Below are 21,078 nucleotides of genomic sequence, written 5' to 3' on the forward strand. Positions count from 1 at the left end.
CTGGGGAAAAGATTTACTAATTTTATTAATATTTTTTTTGTTTAGATTTTGTTATAAAGATGTAATCTCTCCTGGGTACTTATAAATTCTAGTAATAAATTTTTGTCTAGATTTATTATAATATAAATATAAATGATTCTAGACAAAAGCACGTTTAAACAAATATAGTTAAATGAGAATGATGGTATATTGATGGTATAAAGATTTTTGATTTAAAATGTACAATTCAGTATGAATGAAGTATAAAGAATGATTGTAGTAACGCACGAAATTTATTTGTAACCAATCGACATGCTTTCTGGAAGATGTAATGAAGAATGTTTTTGTGTGTTTTTTTTGTTTAATTAAAACAATTAAAAAAATAAATAAAATAAATAAAAAAACTGGTTGCTCTTCTCTGTATAGAACTATACAATACAATGCTCTTCTCTGGAGAACTATACAATACAATATAATACAATAGCAGGGTTGGAAGGGACCTTGGAGGTCTGACTGTCACTTATGACGGGTGTAATAATAACCTGGCATCAACTGGCTCATACAGGTAGCCCTCGATTTACAACAGTTCACTGAGGGATCGTTCAAAGTTACCACAGCACTGAAAAAATAAGTGGCTTACGAACATTTGTCATGCTTATCCCCATGGTAGTATCCCCATGGTCATGGGATTTACCTTTGAATGCTTGACAATTGACTCACATTGATGACGGGTTCAATAACCTGGCATCATGTGATCCCCTTTTGCGACCTGTTGACAAACAAAATCAATGGGGAAGCCAGATTCATTTAACAACCATGTTACTCATTTAACAACTGGAGTGATTCACTTAATGGTGGCAAGAAACATTGTAAAATGGGCAAATTCCCATAACAAATGTCTCACTTAGCAACATAAATTTTGGGCTCAATTGTGGTCTTAAATCAAGGAGTACCTGAACTACTACAACAACAAATAGTGTACATAAAAGGAGAAAAAAGTGATCAATTCAATTTAATATTTAACATATAGGATCCATCCTGGCTGGGTGCTGCCCCTTTCCTTGTTTCTCTTCATTTCAATAACAGAATACAGCCAGTCCTCCGCTTACAACAATCCCTTTAGTGACCGTTCAAAGTTACAATGGCACTGAAAAATGCGACGGACGACCATTTTTCACACTTCTGACCTTCACAACATCCCCATGGTTATGTGATCAAAATTCAGATGCTTGGCAACTGGTTCATAATTATGACCGTTGCTGTGTGCCGAGGTCACACGATCCCCTTCTGCGACCTTCTGAAAAGCAAAGTCAATGAAAGCCCAGATTCCCTGAACAGCTGGGTTACTAACTTATCAACCACAGTGGTTCACTTAACAACTGTGGCAAGAAAGGTCGTAAAATGGGGCAAAATTCACTTAATAGGTGTCTCACTTAACAACAGAAATCTTGGGGTTAATTGTAGTCACAAGTTGAGGACTACCTGTAACAGAGTTGGAAGGGACCCTGGGAGGTCTTCTAGACCAAATCCCTGATCAGGCAGGAGACTGTACACCATTTCAGAGAAATGGTTGTCCAATCTCTTCTTTAAAATATCCAATGTTAGAGCACTCACAACTTTTGAAGGCAAGTTGTTCCACTGATTAATTGCTCTAATTGTCAGGAAATTTCTCCTTAGTTCTAGGTTGCTTCTTTCCTTGATTAGTTTCCATCCATTGCTTCTTGGATCTTCTGCTTGAGCAAGGGGTTGGACTAGAACACCACCAAGGTCCCTTCCAACTCTGTTGTTCTGTTACGGTTCTTTAAGTTTTGTTGCGGCCAAAACACGATTTCATCAAATCACTTTTTTTTGTTTCTTTGAGGAATCCCAAAGGAGATTCTTGTTACTTGTGTAGTCAGGGTGATGGTATTTATATTTTCAAGGTCTTCAAAGCGTTCTCTTTATACATTTCCTACTTGCTTCCTTGAGGATATAAACTAACAACACTCCGACTAGGCAACAAACAAGTAGCTCATTTGGGATTCCATTAACAAGTACCCAATAGCATTCTTCTCTCCCATCAACTCTTGAGTAAAAGGAAAGAGAGAGGGAGGGAGGGTGGGAGAGAGAGAGAGAGAGAGAGAGAGAGAGAGAGAGAGAGAGAGAGAGAGAGAGATGAAAGCAAAGAAAGACACTTACTGATATTAAGCACTGAAGCAAGTGTCAAATTGAAGCATATGTATTTATGTGTCTTCTTTATAAACTTCTATGCCACCTATCTCACGAGACAACTCTGGGTTGCCTTACAATAACATTACCATGAAAACATTTAAAATGATAAATAAAACTATAATTTAAAAATCCCATTAACCGCAATGAGGAGGAGGAAGAGCTGGGAGTTTGTCTAATCTATTAACCACTTCCAAATTGCCACTTCCCCATTGGGACCCCTAGCCATCTGACAGAGCCAGCTCTTCGGGCTCTTTTGGAAGAGTCAAAGGGTGGGCACGGAACTTCCCTCGAGGGGCACGATGTTCCAGAGGGAAAGTGCCATGGCAGGAAAGACTCTTCCTGGACCCCACCTAGAGGTGGGTTGCTTCTGGTTCGGCCCGATTCGTGGTGATTTGGCCTGGGTCGCAGAATTGGCAGCGACCCAGGCTGGCCACGCCCCCGAACCGGTTCCCTGGTCTCTTCTGATGTCGCCAGCATGTTTCTTCGCGTGCAGAGAAGAATTTTCAGTTAACTGAGCATGCGCGAGCAAAGTGCGCACAAAGCGAGCCAGTACCAACCAGTACAGGAACCCACCCCTGACCACACCAGATAAAATTGAGTGACAGGAGCAAACAGGGGCCTCTTCGGCTGACACGGGTGAGACAAGGTAATCCCAGGAAGGTGAGACAATTTCTCAGATAATCTGGATCCAGAAATGGCTGTCTGTAAAGTTTCCTAACGATGCCGTAACTGATTCATAATAATCTAGCTAATGTTTTAATACAAAAACCAGTAGTTTATTAACAACTTCATTAGGCATTATTCATTAGGCAAGATTTATTCACAGCCATTACTTTGCTTTATCTGCTTCTGAACTTTGCCCGTTCTTTTCTTCCCTCAGTCTGTGTCATAAATCACATTTCCCAATAGATACAGTCATCTCAAACCAGCTACTGTAATCTGAGATCTGGCTCCACTGGCGGTATGCGTGGAATGTCAACAAGGAGAGTTGACACCATGAAGGGCTTTAAAGATGAGAAACAACACCTTAAATTGAACCTGGAAGCGGTAGCAATCAAGACTTATATACCACTCACGGTGCTTTACAGCCCTCTCTAAGCAGTTTACAAAATCAACATATATATTGCCCCACCAATAATCTGGGTCCTCATTTGACCAACCGTGGAAGGATGGAAGGTTGAGTCAACCTTGAACTGGTGAGAATCGAACTGCCAAACTGATGGCAGTCAGCGGTCAGCAGAATTAGCCTGCAATACTGCATTCTAACCGCTGCGCCACCATGGCTCACTTGGGAATGAGAGCTGGTTGGGGAATTCTGGGAATTGAAGTCTTCAAGCTGCCGAAGTTGAGAAACACTGCCCTAATCTCAAACTCTTAAGCTACTAACCATATTTCTCTAGGCTGCCCCTTGGCCCAGCTCTGCACAAGACACGAGAACTCCATTTCTTCATTTCTTAAGCCCCCGACCATCCAACTGCAGAGAGGCACTCACTTCAACGCACTGGTGATACTCAGCTACCATGGCTGTGGCAAACTGACAACCAGTGCAGCACGCAGGACTGCAGAGTTAACATAGACCACTGGCGGGGGCTCCAAGAACTGTGCCATCTGAAGCTTCCAGATACTCTTCAAGGGTAGCTCTAGATAGAGCCTGTTCCAGTAGTCTGATTGGGAGAAGACCAGGGCTCGAGTGACTGAGCAAAAAGGACTCCTGATCTAGGAAAGCATGCAACTGGCACACAATACAACTTTTGCAGAGGCTCTCCACGCCATGACTGCCACCTGCTCACTGGGCAGGAGTTGCAAGTCCAAGAGAATACCCAAGTTGCATGTCTCGTCCATCTGGGGTAGTCCACTCCCATCCAGCATTGAAGATATTAAAGTCCTGTAACCCACAGCTCCAGAGGCCCAAAGTATGGTCGACGTCCCCAAAATGAAACATTAAAATATATGGTTGGAACGCCATGCTATTTTAGAGATTTAGAGACCTGTGTGATTTTGTCCTACTATACTCCTACTATACGGAGTGGCAACCCTGAAGGGGGAGGAAGGGGAAGGTTAGGCTGAACCTTGAGTAACCTCTCTGTGCTTTCTTTTCTTTGCAGGATGTCCTTTTCAATTAAGGGGGGATGCCTGTCAACCCTGAAGCTGACTTGACCGAAGCCATTTTGAAGCTTCGGTGTTGCCACATTGGAGTTGAGGTATAGGGAGGGGAGAAGCTGGCGTTTTGTAGCCAAAACAAAATACGTTCTCCTGGGAACCAAGGACATTCTCACACCTTGTCAGAGAGAGAGAGGAGGGGGCATTACCAGGCAACCGAATGGCAACCTCATTGTACCATGTGATTGATTGTTTGGGGACGGGGAAAACCTTTTACTTTTAATTAGGTGAAAACCGGGAGAATTTTCAGTGTCAGTTTTCTCCAGAACTGTGCCAATATGCTACATCCAATAAAACTGTTCTTTGAGGAATCTACCTGCCTTGGAGTTTTGTTTGCTATGGGATTATTACTTGGAACCCTGACATGGAGGTTTGGTGATCTCCATTTAGGAATTTTGCAATGTCTATAGTCCTGGTATAGTGACGAAGGTGGCTCAGTGGCTAAGACGCTGTGAGCTTGTCGATCAGAAAGGTCGGCAGTTTGGCGGTTTAATCCGTAGCGCCGCGTAAGGGAGTGAGCTCCTGTTACTTGTCTTAGCTTCTGCCAACCTAGCCGTTTGAAAGCATGTAAAAAATGCAAGTAGAAAAATAGGGACCCCCTTTGGTGGGAAAGTAACAGTATTCCATGCGCCTTTGGCATTTAGCATTGCCATGACTATGGAGACGTCTTTAATAATAATAATAATAATGATAATAATAATAATAATAATAATAACAACAACAACAACAACAACTTTTATTTCTAGACCGCACCCTTTCCTAGGCAGGACTCGGGCCGGTGTACAGTCATGTTAAAACCATATACAAATACATAGACATGAACATAGACATAGACGTGGACGTAGACGGAGGAGGTAAAAAATATACTGTACAATTCTTAGTTAAAATACAAATATTGAAAGCATGTAAAAGACAGTGCTGGCTCTTCGGCTTTGAAACGGAGATGAGCACCGCCCCCTAGAGTCAGGAACGACTAGCACATATATGCAAGGGGAACCTTTATATTGTAGTCCTGCAGATTTTGTTGAATCCCTATTAATACGATTAATATGATTCTTTTTGATTTTGTTCATATACCGGGAGTTTTACTAAAGCAATAAGCTGAACCCTACACCATAAAAAGAACTTAGACTGATAAGGGAAGATAATAATTGACAAAAGGGTTTTTTTGGCTATCAAAAGCCAGAAAGATGAAGGGGTGAATCAGCTGTTTGGAGAAGGTGGAAAGATAGATTCTTTTCTGTGATATTAATATCCTCTTTTGAGAAAGGGAAGAGATACGTTTGACAAGGATGTGGATTCATAATGAATTGCCTGACATTGGGGGATGTATCAATAATGACACTTAGCAGTCCAGCCTTAAAACAATGATTCCCCCACCCCCGGAGATTGCTAAGGAAATTGAAGAGTAAAAAATAACACAGCATTAAATAACTAGTTCTTAGAGTCCTTCCCAAAGGTTTGTTTTTTTTTAGAGTGAAATTTTCTAATTATTTCCTAAAAATGCTAGGGCCAGGAATGAAGAAATAGGGTGAAATTTCTAGATTGTAGTAAACCACAGGATGGGGACAGTTTAGAAACTGCAAAGACTGTTCAAAACGATTTCTCCAGATGGGGAAAAATGAACACGAGCACAAGACATGTGACTCAGTGGAAGCACACATGAAGTTGTGTAACAAATGAGCAATCACAATAACAGCAATTCTTAATTTCACACTGCTGAAAAGAGAGGAACAAGCATTTACTGTTCAGTGTCTAATATAAGGCAGTTTCCTGTGTCACAAAAGGTCAGAGTGGTTAGATCTCTTTAGAAAGGGAGAATAATCTTCTTCTATATATATAAAAATGGCGTAAAATGGCTTCTACTGTACAGCACAGTGGAGTTGCCATGGTAATGGCTTCACAGTACTCCACAAGGAGGATCCCTCTGATAAGAGGGAAAATCTAATGTTAGAAATTATGTTTGGTCCGGACATTTTTCACACGGTGGTATCATTTTTTCTTGATGCTTCTGGGGGCATAGGGAAAACATGAAGAGAATAAAAGACAAGTACATTCCTTTGGGGCTTTAATTTTGTTTAAAGACACTTTCCAATCTTTCTTTTTGCAACAAGTAACAAAATTCATACCCAATGTACACCCATACACAAGATATGCAGAATAAATACCTAACACCGTACTCAAGGAATGAATCATCTAGGGAGCGTATCTTGCAATAAGCATTGTCTACTTCAGCTTCTGCAATTCATGGACAAGGCCTGCCTCCATTTTGTTTTACTCTCAATTCAGGCCCTTGCATGGGACCATTACTGTGGGCAGCCTCAATCCGTCTAAGATGGCTCCCTACAAGGAGCTCCTATGTTAAGTGCAATTTCTAGATCAGTGAAGGATACTTTGCTGAGGAAAAAGTTTCTTCTGGTCCCATTAATGCCAGGGGCTCATGGAGAAGATCCCGAATCCTTATGTGAAAAAAAAAATTCTGAAGGCAAAATAGTCTATTTTGGGGCACAGTTCTCTGCTTGGCACATTTTTAATCATCTGTTAGTCGCAGGAGGGTCCCAGAGGTCGTTGGCACACTAGAGGGAATGAGAAAGAGATTGTCAACATTAAAAGCAGGAAAAAACATAGCCAAGCGGATGAAACGGCATGAAAATAAATACTGTAAACACTTTTGTATTTTGTACTCGTTGATAACCCAGTGTTGCCCAGGTATTTATTTATAGGGGGAAAATGTCCGGACCAAATTCTAATGTTGGACTTTCCCCCTTACCAGAGGGAACTCAGTTGTGGAGTACTGTGAAGCTGTTTCCATGGCAACTCCTCTGCGCTGTATATTAGAAGCCATTTTAAGGCACAACAGGCTGTATCTTAACAGAACACCCCTCCCCCTGAGGGGTGTTAGGGGTGTCTTATCCCCACAGTATTTTTTTTCCAGAGAGTAAGTAATCTGTGTACCAAATTTGGTTGAAATTGCTCAAGGCGTTCCAGAGTTATGCTGGAACATACACACACACAGCCATTTATAGATACATAGAAGATTTTCTGACGCCGAGTTCAGACATTCATGTGGGGTTAACCCACATGGTAGAGTTTGACTTTTGATGGAACAAGGCAATCATTAAAGCTCTCTGGTGAGGTATTATATTCCCTCCCAGTGCAGCCAGGAAACTTCTTTGCAACAATGTTCTTCCATTCATAGCAAAGCAATGTCAGTAAACAAGGCTTCCTAGCTCCATACTTGTGTTATATTTCAACCAACTCTCAGAATTGGATACAATACAATACAATAGCAGAGTTGGAAGGGACCTTGGAGGTCTTCTAGTCCAACCCCCTGCCTAGGCAGGAAACCCTATACCGTTTCAGACAAATGGCTATCCAACATCTTAAAGACTTCAGTGTTGGGGCATTCACAACTTCTGGAGGCATTTTCTGTTCCACTGAATGATTGTTCTAACTGTCAGGAAATTTCTCCTCAGTTCTAAGTTGCTTCTCTCCTTAATTAGTTTCCACCCATTGCTTCTTGTTCTACCCTTAGGTGCTTTGGAGAATAGTTTGACTCCCTCTTCTTTGTGGCAACCCCTGAGATATTGGAACAATGCTATCATTTGCTCAATGCGATCGTGAGGTGGGAGAATGCTATTTCAAAATGGATAGAAGACACAGGATATTTAAAATGAACCTGATAGGCAAATATCTAGGAGTAGCCTTAGAATCCCAAGGACAGATTAGTTATCAGAAGATGTGGCTTTTGTATTTTGCAGTTGCCCAGGTTTATCTGTAAAGGCATGCTCAAATTCTTGGATCTGACTGGATTCCTTCTTAAAGACTTCGCAAGAGGAATGTAGAATAACAATGGTAAGGAGACACGTCTTTTGAAAATCTTTAACCCGCTGAGCCTCTTGTTAAAATGTGCAGTTCTCTCTAAATCGGTGCTTCCCAACCGTGGCAACTTTTAAAGATACGTAGACTTCTTCTGCCAGCATGCTGGCTGGGAAATTCTGGGGGCTGAAGTCCGCGCATCAGAAACCTTGTTTTCCTAAGTCAGCCTTCCAGCTTGGGTTCTTTGGAAGGGAAAGTATAAATCCTTTTATTTTGTTTCCGAGAAGATCAAAAATCTAAGGGGGGAGAAATAGTCCTCAACGTATAAGCACATTCGGGACTAGAATTTTGATAGCTAAATCAGGGGATTATTAAGTGAGTTGTGTGCCTGATTTTATGACATTTCTTTTTGTCATGGTTATGTGAATCACTGCAGTTTCTAATCTAACTAAACCATGCAAGGTAAAGATAAAGGTTCCCCTCGCACATCGGTGCTAGTCGTTCCCGACTCTAGGGGGCGGTGCTCATCCCCGTTTCAAAGCCGAAGAGCCAGCGCTGTCTGAAGACGTTCTCTGTGGTCATGTGTCCGGCATGACTAAACACCAAAGGCGCATGGAATGCTGTTACCTTCCCACCAAAGGTGGTCCCTATTTTTCTACTTGCATTTTTACATGCTTTTGAACTGCTAGGTTGGCAGAAGCTGGGACAAGTAATGGGAGCTCACTCCATTACACGGCGCTAGGGATTCGAACTGCCAAACTGCCAACCTTTCTGATCGACAAGCTCAGCGTCTTAGCCACTGAACCACAGCGTACCTTACTAAATCATGTAGTATTATGCAAATCCAGCTTCCCCACTGACACTGCTTGTCAGAAGCCAGCTGGAAAGGTTATAAATGGAAATCATACGGACCCAGGATGTATCTCATAAATGTACAAAATTTATTTTGTCAGGGAAAAAAACCGCGTATCAAATACAAACTTCTACAAGATAGTAGAAACAGAGGCGGCTTTGGACTGCCAGATTGGGAGCTATATTACCAGGCGGCAGCCCTAACATGGTTAAAAGACTGGATCCAATTAAAAAATAAAAGAATCCTTATCCTAGGACACGATCTCCAACTAGGCTGGTATGGCTTCCTCTGGGAGGGAAAGACTAAATCCCACTCCTACTTTCAGAGACATATAATAAGGGATGCTTTGTTTAGGGTCTGGGGGAAAAAAAAAACCACTACCTGAAAATCCCAAGCTGGTTATCAACCATGGAGGCAATGACATATCCATTTACTATAGACCTTAGTAAAATGGTAAGATATGCAGACCTCTTAGATGAAAAAGGAGAACTAAAATCAGTACAAGATCTGAAAGCACAGGGAATAAATATGGAATGGTGGCTATACCTACAAATTAAAACAAGATTTAAAAAAGATCGGGAACAATACGGAATATATGAGACACAAGTGGAATTAGATAAAATATTACTAGGAACGGGAGGAAAAATGATCACTAGATTATATAATTTTCTTTTAAAATATAAAATGGAGGAAGAGACGGTAAAGGAGACAATGATTAGCTGGGGAAGAAATTTTGGCCACAATATAGAGTTAGAAAATTGGGATAAACTGTGGGAAAGAAATTATAAATTTACGAAGGCAGCAGCTTACAAAGAAAATCTCTATAAAATGTTTTATAGATGGCATTTGCCTCCAGCGAGATTGGCCAAAATGTACCCAAATTTATCCCCTAATTGTTGGAGATACAATCACAAGCCTGGAAGATTTTATCACATGTGGTGGACGTGCCCCATCACAAGGAAGTACTGGTGCAAAATTCGACAGTGGTTAGAAGAAATTACTGAGCGAAAAATAGAACTCAAACCAGAAGCATTCTTATTAGGACTACTGGATCAAAAAATGGACAAACAATCTCAATAAATAATCATACATATACTCACGGCAGCCAGGATTGCCTTCGCACAAAATTGGAAAAAAATTAATACACCCTCAGATGAAACTACAATCAGAAAAATAATTGAATGTGCAGAAATGGACAAAATGACAATAGAACTAAAAGAAAGAGAAGAATCGGACTTCTATAATGTATGGAATAAAATATACAAGTGGCTAGAAATCAGAAGCCAAAACAGAAAATAGGGAATACAAATAGATGGAGATACAAATAATGAATATTACTATAAGTGTTTATATTATGCTTGTTACATCATAGGACAAGGCTATAGTGATAGGAAGACAATGCAGAAGGGAGAATTATAAAAGCTAGGCAGGAAAGCCGATATTGAAAGCTGTAAAATTACTCTATATTGTTATGTATGTCCCGTGTTTTGTTTTATTGTTTTTTTTTCCTTGTGTCTTTTTTACTGTTTTTAAAGATTAAAACATTCAATAAAAATTAATTAAAAAAATAAAAATAAATGTACAATGGTTGCCAAGCATCTGAATTTTGATCATTCGATTGTGGGGATGCTGCGATGGCTGTATGTGCGAGGATCGGTTTTAAGTCACTTTTTCTCCAAAGAGGCTGTAACTTCGAGGCAGTTGCTAAATGAATCGGTGTAGGATTGCCTGTGTGTTCCTGGAAGTCGTAAATAGAAGGGAACGGAGACAAGAGAAGAGAAGAAAAAGGAATCTCATACCAGTCAACCAGCTGGGCTCCAATGATGTCATGAATATGGTAGGGAAGGCCCAGTTTCATTGCATTGGGCGCTTGACGGCTCTGCAAATCATTCAGGAGGACTTCCTTGTATTTGGATTTCTGGATCATCCCCAAGACAGCTTTCCTTCCTGGGAAGGGAAGAACAGTCAGCGAGCAGCTCCTTTTGGAAACATATTGTCAGAACTGCCATCATATGCTTCAGTTTTCCTTTTGCTAGCTGTCTGTTTGCCATGCACTCTGCGGGAGGGAGCCGGATGGATGGATGTCAGGCCTGCCTCCATTCAAAACTCAAGAAAGAAAGAAAAACCCAACTTCATTAGAGAAGAGGTACTTTCACTAAGTTTGAAATGAAAGCGGTGAAAGCAAGGCAAGATCTGATTCAAAAGACACGAAAGTTATAGGTTGAAAGTTTCCCCAAATCCACCCACCCCTCCAGTGTCTCAGAACTGACTGTCCAATCCACGTCCCGCATAATGTCATGTGAAGCTCATCTTTAGGTATTTTGCCCACCTGGAGTCCTAGGACAGTTGGCCTTGACTGGGTGTAAACAACTCCATTCAACAGAGCAACAATTTTTGAGAGCAAACCTCCCTTTTAGTTCACATGGGTCTTCACCATACCAGCTCACTTCCCAAACCCAAATGCCATGTCCCCCTCTCCCTGTTACTATGGCAGCTGATAGCAAGCATGCATCAGAGGAAAAGGCCATGTTGGAGATCCGGCTGACGGGAGAGGGCAAGACTACCAATTCATCGTGCCTCCCAGTGACACTATCTCTAGGGTCAAACCCTGGGAATGGAATGCAACGGCTCACCAACCAACCAGCTCGAAGAGACTGTTCGAAAAAGAATTTATGCAAATATAATTGGACAAGAAGGGAAGAGAGGAACTGGAGGGAAACTTTTAACTGGGAGGTGTTGGCACGTGAACTTCACATCTGGCTTTGCCATTCTGTAATCCACTTGGCTTTTATTAAAAGTATAGCCCTCACTACAAATAGAGTCAAGGGTCTTTTATTGTCTAAGGAACCAAGTCAGGGCAGGTGTGACAAATTCCAGCATTAGGCTGGAGTTCAAGACTGGACACCTTGCAATGAATAAGGTAATGGAGAACTGTTTTGTTTTTCCCCCTTCTTGCAACAGGGTTAATTTAGTTTGCAAAAAAACAAACCCTCAAATCAAAGAGACACTCTAAATTGTAATGGTTTCATGAATTTAAAATGCGAAGAAGTTTCTAGTGCCCCAAAAACCTGAAATATAAATTTGCTGGTTCTGGATGTGAATTTGGGACTTGCTTAAGCTAGGGAAATCTTGCGGGTTTCAAAAGACACAGGCTCGGTGTGATAATGCGATTTGTTTATATTGTTTCCTAGCATCATGTCTGAGTCCAGCCAACAAACTACAACTATTGCTTAGCACAATGTGTGAACAGACACACCTTTGATGAAGCATTTGATGAAGCGGCCTGCTCCAGGCACAGCGAGCCACCAGCTCCCCGCGTCACGGACAGTCAAGACTCCAGCATTCACCAGCTGCCTGAAGAAGAGGCAGAAATGGAAAAAATAAATGCCCACTGTGATTTATTCCATGAGCAACAATGTACAGCTGATTTGAAGACTGTTTCCTGCCTTTTCAGGCATGCAAAGTCAATGGGGAAGTCAGATTCACTAAACAATCATCTTACTAACTTCACAATGCAGCCATTCACTTCACAACTGTGGCAAGAAAGGTTATAAAATAGGGAAAAACTCATTTAACATCTATCTTGCGTAGCAGCAGAAGTTTTGGGCTTAACTGTGGTCATAAGTCGAGGACGGCCTGTTCAGAAGAAGGCTATCCTTGCATGAGTTGTCGAAGAACATCCCAAGGTGTTGTGGCCCAGCAGGAGCCGTTGGAGCTGCAACCAGACTCCGACAGCGAGGGGCCCTATGAGTCGGCTCTGGAAGATGTGGAGGACCCTGGACAGGGTTCCGACTCCGAGCAGGGATCAGAGAGGCTGGTTGGCCACCAGGAGGCGCCTGAGGCATGGAGCAGCGGTGAAAGCCAAAGGGAGTGTGCTCCTGATATCATGCCTTGGAGCAGTGGGGAGGAGACAAGGGAGTTGGTCCTGGACGCCCGGCAACGGAGGGCTGATAGACGTAGAGAACAACTACGCAGATACAGAAGATAATTGGACCCAGGTGGTTGTAATTAGGCTCCTCTCAAGATAGTATATAAGGAGTGACTTTCCTGGAGGCTGGTAGTATTCTTGTCTTGGAGTGCTTTGGTGTATGAAGAGGGGGGTCAGAACACCAAGGTATCTAATTAGCCACTGTGGAAAACAGGACTGTGAATGAGAGAAGACTGTGACTTGATCCTGTGAGATTTAAGTTCTCCCAAAGGCTGCCTTTTGTAACATGAGCAGAGAGACTTATTTGCCATGGTAGCGCAGTGGTTAGAGTGCAGTACTGCAGGCTACTTCTGCCTGCTGGCTGCCAGCAGATTGGCAGATCGAATCTCACCAGGCTCAAGGTTGACTCAGCCTTCCATCCTTCCGAGGTGGGTAAAATGAGGACCCAGATTGTTGGGGTCACTATGCTGACTCTGTAAACTGCTTAGAGAGGGCTGTAAAAGCACTGTGAAGTGGTATGTACCCTGTTTCCCTGAAATTAAGACCTCCCTGGATAATAAGCCCAATTGGGCTTTTGAGTGCATGGGCTAAAATAAGACCTCCCCGAAAATATTGCAATACAGCAGCAGCCATGAGGTGACCACGCTCACCGCCTCCTGCACCTCAAAAATAATAAGACCACCCCAAAAATAAGGCCAAGTGCTTATTTCAGGGGTCAAAAGAAAAGAAGACCCTGCCTTATTTTCGGGGAAAACACTGTAAGATCAAGTGCTATTGCTATTTGTCTTTAAATCACAAGCAAAACCATGTAGCGGTGTTTCTTAACTTCGGCAGCTTGAAGATGGGTGGGCTTCAATTCCCAGAATTCCCCAGCCAACAGACACATAATGAATGAGCTTAATTTGAAGAAAAGGCCGGCAGAGCAAACAGTGAAAGGAAAAAAAAATATAGTTATGGAAGAGCAGGAAAATTGACAGCTCAGGGATTCCTCGTCTGCTTACGTGATTTCTGTGTCTCTAAAGCCGAAGTCTTTCAACATCCTTTTCTTGTCGAAACTGATGTCAGGGCAGGTGGCAAGGACCGAATCTAAAAACTTCTTCACTGTCCTGGCAAACTCCTTTCCTGCTATAAATTCCTGCACCTGCGACAAAAATAAATCAGAGCATCATCCCCAGCTTGCTGGCTGTTCGGCTCTTCTACCCCATCGACCCCCCTCTCTTTGGCAGAAGCAAACCTTAGATATGTAGCTGTCCGTGAATGCCACCACAAAAAAATCCGCTTCAAAGCTGTGCTGAAACATTCGGATCCGGCCCTCATTTTTCAGCTGGCTCTATAGAGAGAAAAAGAATGTCTCAAGTCATTTTCCAGAAGCAGATATGGCAGGTGAATTTTGAGAAAGGCAAAGCGGAGCATAAAACATGCTTTTAGAAGAGCCCCCTGCCTTCGTTAACATGGCAGGGCGAAACAGCAATTATCTATAGCAGTGATGGCGAAACTATGGCACGCGTGCCACAGGTGGCACGCAGAGCCATTTGTCAGGGCACGCGAGGTGCTGCCCTATCAGCTGAGTTCACCCTTTTTTATAGCCATTTTTCGCCCTCCCCAGGCTCCAGAGGCTTTATAGGAGCCTGGGGAGGCCGAAAAGAGTCTCCCCCGCCCCCACGGAGGCCCTCCGGAGCTTCCCTGAAGCCTCCGGAGCGCAAGAAATCGGCCCTATAGGCAAACCAGAAGTTCGGGAACGGACTTCCGGTTTGCTCGGAGGTTTGTTTTGACTGCTCCGGAGGCTTTAGGGAAGCGTCCCTCAAGCCTTCGGAGCGCTCAAAACGACCCTCCGAGCAAACCGGAAGTGACTTCTGATTTGCTCGGAGGTTCATTTTGACTGCTCTGGAGGCTTCAGGGAGGCATCCTGAAGGTCCCTGAAGCTCCGTAGGGCTTCCGGGGGGCGGGGGGAGGCTGTTTTCACCCTCCCCAGGCTCCTATAAAGCCTCTGGAGCCTGGGGAGGGCAAAAAAAGCATGCAAGAAATGGGGGGGGGTTGCGCCTGTAGTGTGTGCATGCGGACTGGGGGGTGCTGCACATTGCATTATGGGTGCGGCACGCCCGCACACGACCCCCCTGCGCTCCCCCCACTTATGGCACGCGAGCCAAAAAAGGTTTGCCATCGCTGATCTATAGTCATTGGAAATTAAAATAAACTTAAACCTGTCTTATAGTTGAACTCACACAATAAACATGTCATTGGAGTTCTGAACTTTTTAAAGGATTCCCTCGATATGCTGAACCAAAAGGGCTTGCATGGCAGAGCCGCTGGAAAAAAAAAAACCGTAAGGAAAGTTAAAGCTAAGTAAACCTAGGACAGTGATGGCGAATCTTTTAGGCACAGAGTGCCCAAACCGGAAAGCGCAAGGGGGGAACCGGAGTGCTGCAAATCTGAGGACCAGCTGGGCGCCGTGCATGGACACGCCAACCAGCTGATCTTTGGGTTTCTGCACGCATGCCAGAGCGCTGAAAACCCGAAGACCAGCTGGCTGGCGTGCATGGCTGAGATGGGACGATGGCGCCCGTGCCCACAGAGAGGGCTCTGCGTGCCACATGCCGTAGGTTCTCCATCACGGACCTAGGATACACTGCAATTGTGGTTCCTGGCCCTTTAACTCACCTGGCTTAATGTGCTTTATAAATCCACTATTGTGACAAAAGTAATTTGGGTATCTTTCCTTTTTCTGCAAGAAAAGGCCAGTATCTTCAAAGCTTTATTTCACCGGGATATTGAAAAGTGAGTGAGGGAAAGGCCAATTGTCAATTGAAGTTAAGTTTCCTTCACTATATTAGAAAGCCACTCTTTCAGATTATGCGAGACAGCTGGAAATAGGGACATAACTTTTCAGTTCTGCCATCCCTTTCTCTAAGGGAGAGAGATTCCGGAACATGGAACTTAGGATAGGGTGTCCTTCAATATTCCATTCTATTGCCAATGGTTTTCAAATTGCTAGGGGAGATCATCTGGAGAGGTTATCCATCAGCCCTAGATACTATTTCAATATAAGTGACCCCCCCACCCCAGATCTTGCAATCAGATACTGTTGAATGAATTGTTCTAACTGTGAGGAGAAACTTCCTGACAGTTAGAACAATTAATCAGTGGAACAGAAGTTGCCTCCAGAAGTTGTGAATGCCCCAACACTGGAAGTCTTTAAGAAGATGTTGGATAGCCATTTGTCTGGAACGGTATAGGGTTTCCTGCCTAGGCAGGGGGTTGGACTAGAAGACCTCCAAGGTCTCTTCCAATTCTGCTATTGTATTGAATAATATTACACTGAGTCTGAAACGGAATCCAGATAAGGGTTTACTCATTGCAAGGGACAATGGTAATTCCAAAACTGCCTGTCTTGAATGAGATTACAGTTTTCCAAAGTTTACGTGCAATTTGGATATCAATCTCTCTGGTTTGATCAGGCTCCCAATACCAAGACAGTCATACTGAGACACTTCCAAGAAGAGTTTCTTTTATTGTTCCTCATCTAAAGACAAAATCTTGCCAAACTAAAGTATGCTACCGCCCCTACAAAGCATATGTAAGGCCCAGTTTGGCATAGTGATTAAGACACCAGACTAGAAACTGGGAGACCCATGAATTCTATCTAGTGCCACCTTAGCCATAAAAGTCATCTTGGGCCAATCACTTTCTCTCAGCCCAACTCACCTCACAGGGTTGTTATGGAGAAAATAGGAGGAGGGAGATATGTTGAATATGTCCACCACCTTGAGTTATTTGTAAAAACAATATAGGCGGGATACAAATACATTAAAAAATAAATACAAATATATTCTGGGAACAACCAGAGAGAAGGTTCTTTTTCTCTCACCCAAACTATCTGAACGGAGTTGCCTCTTGCTTCTCTGGAATGTCCTCCCTCCCTCCCTGGATTCCAGACTGCATTCCCTCACAGGTTTCCTCAGATGGAGGTAATTTCTAGAATAAGGGGGTCAAACTCGATTTCGTTGAAGGCCGCATCAGGGTTGGCCAGCTCAACATTCCTTGTGTTAGGGTGCCTGTGGCGACCCGAGCGCTCTGCCAGAGAAAACGAGCTCCCAAGCTCTGTTTTCAGCTGCAATGGCCTCCTGCAACCTACTGCCAGTGAAAACGAAGCTCGGGAGGGCCGCATGCAGCCCTCCCGAGCTCTGTTCTCACTAGCAGAGGCATTGCAGGCCGGTCCTTCATTGTTTCCAGGGCGGCCCTGTGGGCTAGATCTAAGCACCCAGCCGGCTGGATTCTGGCCCGCAGGCCTTGAGTTTGACACCCCTGTTCTAGAAGCAGGACCACTGAATAACATTTTAACTGTTTTTATGACTAAGAGGTGTTGGAATTTCTGTCTGCTCTTTGGAAAAAGCAATTGCAGTCAGGCAGAAATGCTTCCCACCCCCACTTCCCTCATGCATTCAGACATTATCTGACAATTTTACTAACAAGCAGCCAAACCGGTGTTGCAGCTGCCTGTGCTAATTGAGCCACACCTTGGTACTTTTAAGAACATGCGGACATCCAGATGCTTAGCTTAGAAAAACAAATGCCAGGATAGAGTGGGAAGGGGTGTGGAGGAGGAAAAGGCACTCCACAAGCAATTCCATCAACATTGTTCTGCAACCAGCCTACAAACCCCTCAGAATCCAAATCAATCGCCAAGCAGAGACGGCATCAACCTTCAACCATCTCATGCAATTCCCCCCCATACTCACACACACTTATCAATTCACCTCCAAACTACCCTGACCTGAGGTAATCTCCTTATCACAAGACCCATCACAAGACTCACAGATGACTCATAGCTGACACATCAGAAGACCCTCACTTGACACGCCCACACCTGAGCCCTTATAAACAGAAAAACACCGACATCCCCTAAACTCCACTGAAGAGGTTACCTAGCCTGGTAATGAAATGTTTGGAATGAAATTCTCCAACCCACAAGCTTGGAGAATTAATCTTTACCTATATACACACTGACACATCCAATGGGTGGGGCTTCAATTGGGCTGCTGTGACCACCATCTTGGCTGTGTTACCTCATTGCTGATGTTGCTGTATCCCAACCAGGAAGAAGGTTCTTACCAGATATCTGTCCACAACCGTCCGATCTTTGACAAGACTGTAGATTTGATGCCTCAGAATCAAAGGCGGCAAGGAATCTTCAAATACTTTGCGAGGGAAGAGAGATACCAGATTCTGAAGAGCAGCTTCGACTGCCGCAGGGCCTTCTAAGAAAAAGAACAGCTAAGATAAGAACGGAGAAGTCTCACGTCTTAGCATTTCCATGAAGACCTCCTCTGACTCCATTTAGAAACTCCCTCCTTTTTCATTCACCTGCCCCATATCAGTTTCTTTGTGCAAAATGCATTTCACTCTTTCTCACCCTGTCCTGAAGGCTCGGATCCGTCACTCACAGCCGGCCGTTGCTTCTTGGCCTTGAAAGTATCAGAAAGGAGCTGGTGCCTCCGCTTCATAAGGCTGGAGAGAGGAAGAGGGAGGGAGAAGGAGGGAAAGAGAGGGAGAGGGAGAGAGGGAGAGAGGGAGAGAGAGAGAGAGAGAGAGAGAGAGAGAGAGAGAGAGAGAGAAAGAGAGAGAGAGAGAGAGAGAGAAGGCTTAAGGTTGAAAACATATGTAACCGGTCTATTGACATTTGCTCATTTGGCTGTACAGATAGAGTACTCCACTTACAACAGTTCATTTAAGCACTGAAAAAAGTGACATGATCATTTTCACGCTTACAACTATTGCAACATTCCCAGGATCACGTGATCAAAATCCAGACGGTTGGCAACTGACTCCTATTTATGACGGTTGCAATGCCCTGGCATCCAGGGGTGGGTTCCGGCTTCTTCTACTGCCGGTTCTCTCAAGGACGTGCTTTGGGCCGTGCACGCTTTGTGCGCATGCGCGTATACGCAGTAGTAAAAAAATTGCTTATGAACAGAAGCAAAAAAACAAGGTGACAATGTATTTTACTTCTTTGAGACTCTCCTCCCAGCCCCCTCACATGACTCAGCCCCAAAACGTTTCTACAGCAAAAGTTTTCACCTAAAACTAAGGAGAAACTTCCCGACGGAACAATTAATCAGTAGAACAAGTTGCCTCCACAAGTTATGAATGCTTCAACACTTCAAGTTTTTAAGAAGAGACTGGACAACCACTTGTCTGAAATGGTATAGGGTTTCCTAGGGGTTTCCTGAGCAGGGGGTTAGACTAGAAGACCTCCAAGGTCCCTTCCAACTGATATTCTATTCTATTTTATTTCACAGGCAACACGACTAAGCACCAACTCTGTTTTTTCTTTCTGGCTTCTACCGGCATTTATCCACCTTTCACCTCCGAGCTCCTCCCTGTCCTCAATTTACACATTTTCTCCCTGAATCAGAATCTCAGAGATTTCCCCCCACTCCCCTCGGCTTCCCTCCCCTCCCATTGATTTCACTTCGAATTGAGGCTTCATTGCCTACCCCTCTCAGTTCTCACTCGCGTCGTCTCGCTTGCTGGACGTCGGCAACAGATGACGTCACGTTGTTTGAAGTGTCTTTTTTGGGGCCTCCCTTCGTCTTTGGAGTAGGCGGGAGAAAAATAGCTTGACTGACAGATGGAAAGCCCAATGGCTTCCTCGTCCGGCTAAAGGAAGAAAGGTGGGCGTGGCCGTTATTCTAATCTAGACGAATGTTTGTTGGATTTTTGGCTCTTAGAACCCCAATTATGGAGAACCCCACAAAAGAGTTTCTGCTTATGTGGGTTATATTTATTGATGCTTGCCATATTAAAGCTACGCATTTGTAGAATGTATTGAAATATGTAAAAACATTAAGCCTATTCAATATTAATATGCATATTTTTCATGAAAAAACCCTATGTTTTATCCATTAGAAATAATAAGAGTGACACTTTTCAATTTTTGCAAATGCCTTCAATATATGAGGAGAATATCTGGAACTGAGGAGAAATTTCCTGACAGAACAATTAATCAGTGGAACAACTTGCCTCCAGAAGTTGTAGATGCTCCAGACACTGGAAGTTTTCAAGAAGAGATTGGACAACTATTTGTCTTAAATGGTATAGCTTCCTGCCTGAGCAGGGGGTTGGACTAGAAGACCTCCAAGGTCCCTTCCAACTATTCTATTCTATTCCATTCCAAAATAAAATAAAATAAAATAATTAAGTAAAAAAACAAGAAGAAAGAATGCAAATCTGGCAAATATTTTAAAAAATTTTTTGCAGACCCCTCAGAGACTTCTGACGTCCTTGGAATAGAGTTTAAGAAACACTGATTTAGATCAGTCTTTTTCAACCCTAGCAATTTTAAGATACTGGTTGGAGAATTTTGGGGGTTGAAGTCCACCCAACTTAAAGTTGCCGAAGCTGAAAAAAAATGATTTTAGACTTATGGGAAAGACCCACTCTAGGCTGGAAAGATATGGTTGACCCTGAGATGGCGGCCGAGATTGCCCCCATGTGGTGATCATGCAGATTTCTGATGTCTAAATCTGATATATGTATATATGTAATAATTCTCTGGTGGTTAGGGTTGTCCCCCCCCCCCCCATCAGAATTATTTTATGCATGTTTGGGTGACAGTAGCATCTCACTGATGTTGGAACAAGACTTAAAGTGAAAATTTACACGATGTGGACATTTACCTTTTGCTTTTGATAAAAAACTCCTCAAAAATCAAGTGATCTATGTTTTTGAATTGTTAGACTACAACCTTCTTTCTATGTCCTTGGTCTTGAAATGTCTAATCAGCGGAGAAGCGGTTTTGTGTCCTCTGCTACTTCTCTCTTGCTTTCCACTCTAGAGAGACCTCAATGCTAAGCAACACTGCTTAAATGGGTCTCCAGTGGCAGCAGTCTAATGCTGTCTAGGATCCAGGGGGATGGGATTAAGGCATGATAATATTGGCCCTTTACCCAACTCACCACATGGCATCTGAGAACTCAACCAAACCTGGATTCAAGACGCAGCCTAGAGAGTTGCCCCTGCATGGCCCCATTGGGAGTCTGACAACCAAGCAGAAGACAAGCTCAAGATCAAAGGCCAGAGAGGACATAAAACTAATGCTGTCTAGTATCAGTAGAAGATTCTCTTTCTT

At 43.4% G+C, this 21,078-nt stretch overlaps 1 protein-coding gene across 4 annotated transcripts; it reads right to left on the minus strand.

Moving 5' to 3' along the window:
• Nucleotides 1-5,072: 5,072 nt before the first annotated feature.
• WHR1 (winged helix repair factor 1) lies at nt 5,073-19,581 on the minus strand. Of its 4 annotated transcripts, none has more exons than XM_081934319.1 (8): nt 19,445-19,581; nt 18,361-18,455; nt 18,060-18,202; nt 14,185-14,280; nt 13,952-14,091; nt 12,279-12,376; nt 10,822-10,969; nt 5,073-6,926 (listed from the first exon to the last, which is right to left on the minus strand). In XM_081934319.1, the coding sequence occupies exons 2-8, from the start codon at nt 18,449-18,451 to the stop codon at nt 6,881-6,883; spliced, it is 762 nt and encodes a 253-aa protein (XP_081790445.1). In that variant the 5' UTR covers nt 18,452-18,455; nt 19,445-19,581; the 3' UTR covers nt 5,073-6,880. The 4 variants fall into 4 exon arrangements, with proteins under 4 accessions (XP_081790445.1, XP_081790443.1, XP_081790446.1 ...); XM_081934317.1 differs by having other exon boundaries at nt 18,060-18,205; XM_081934320.1 differs by lacking the exon at nt 19,445-19,581 and adding an exon at nt 18,717-19,282.
• Nucleotides 19,582-21,078: the final 1,497 nt, after the last annotated feature.

The sequence above is a fragment of the Natrix helvetica genome, assembly GCF_964273705.1.
Source record: "Natrix helvetica genome assembly, chromosome: 1".
In the NCBI taxonomy this organism is placed as follows: Eukaryota; Metazoa; Chordata; class Lepidosauria; order Squamata; family Natricidae; genus Natrix; species Natrix helvetica.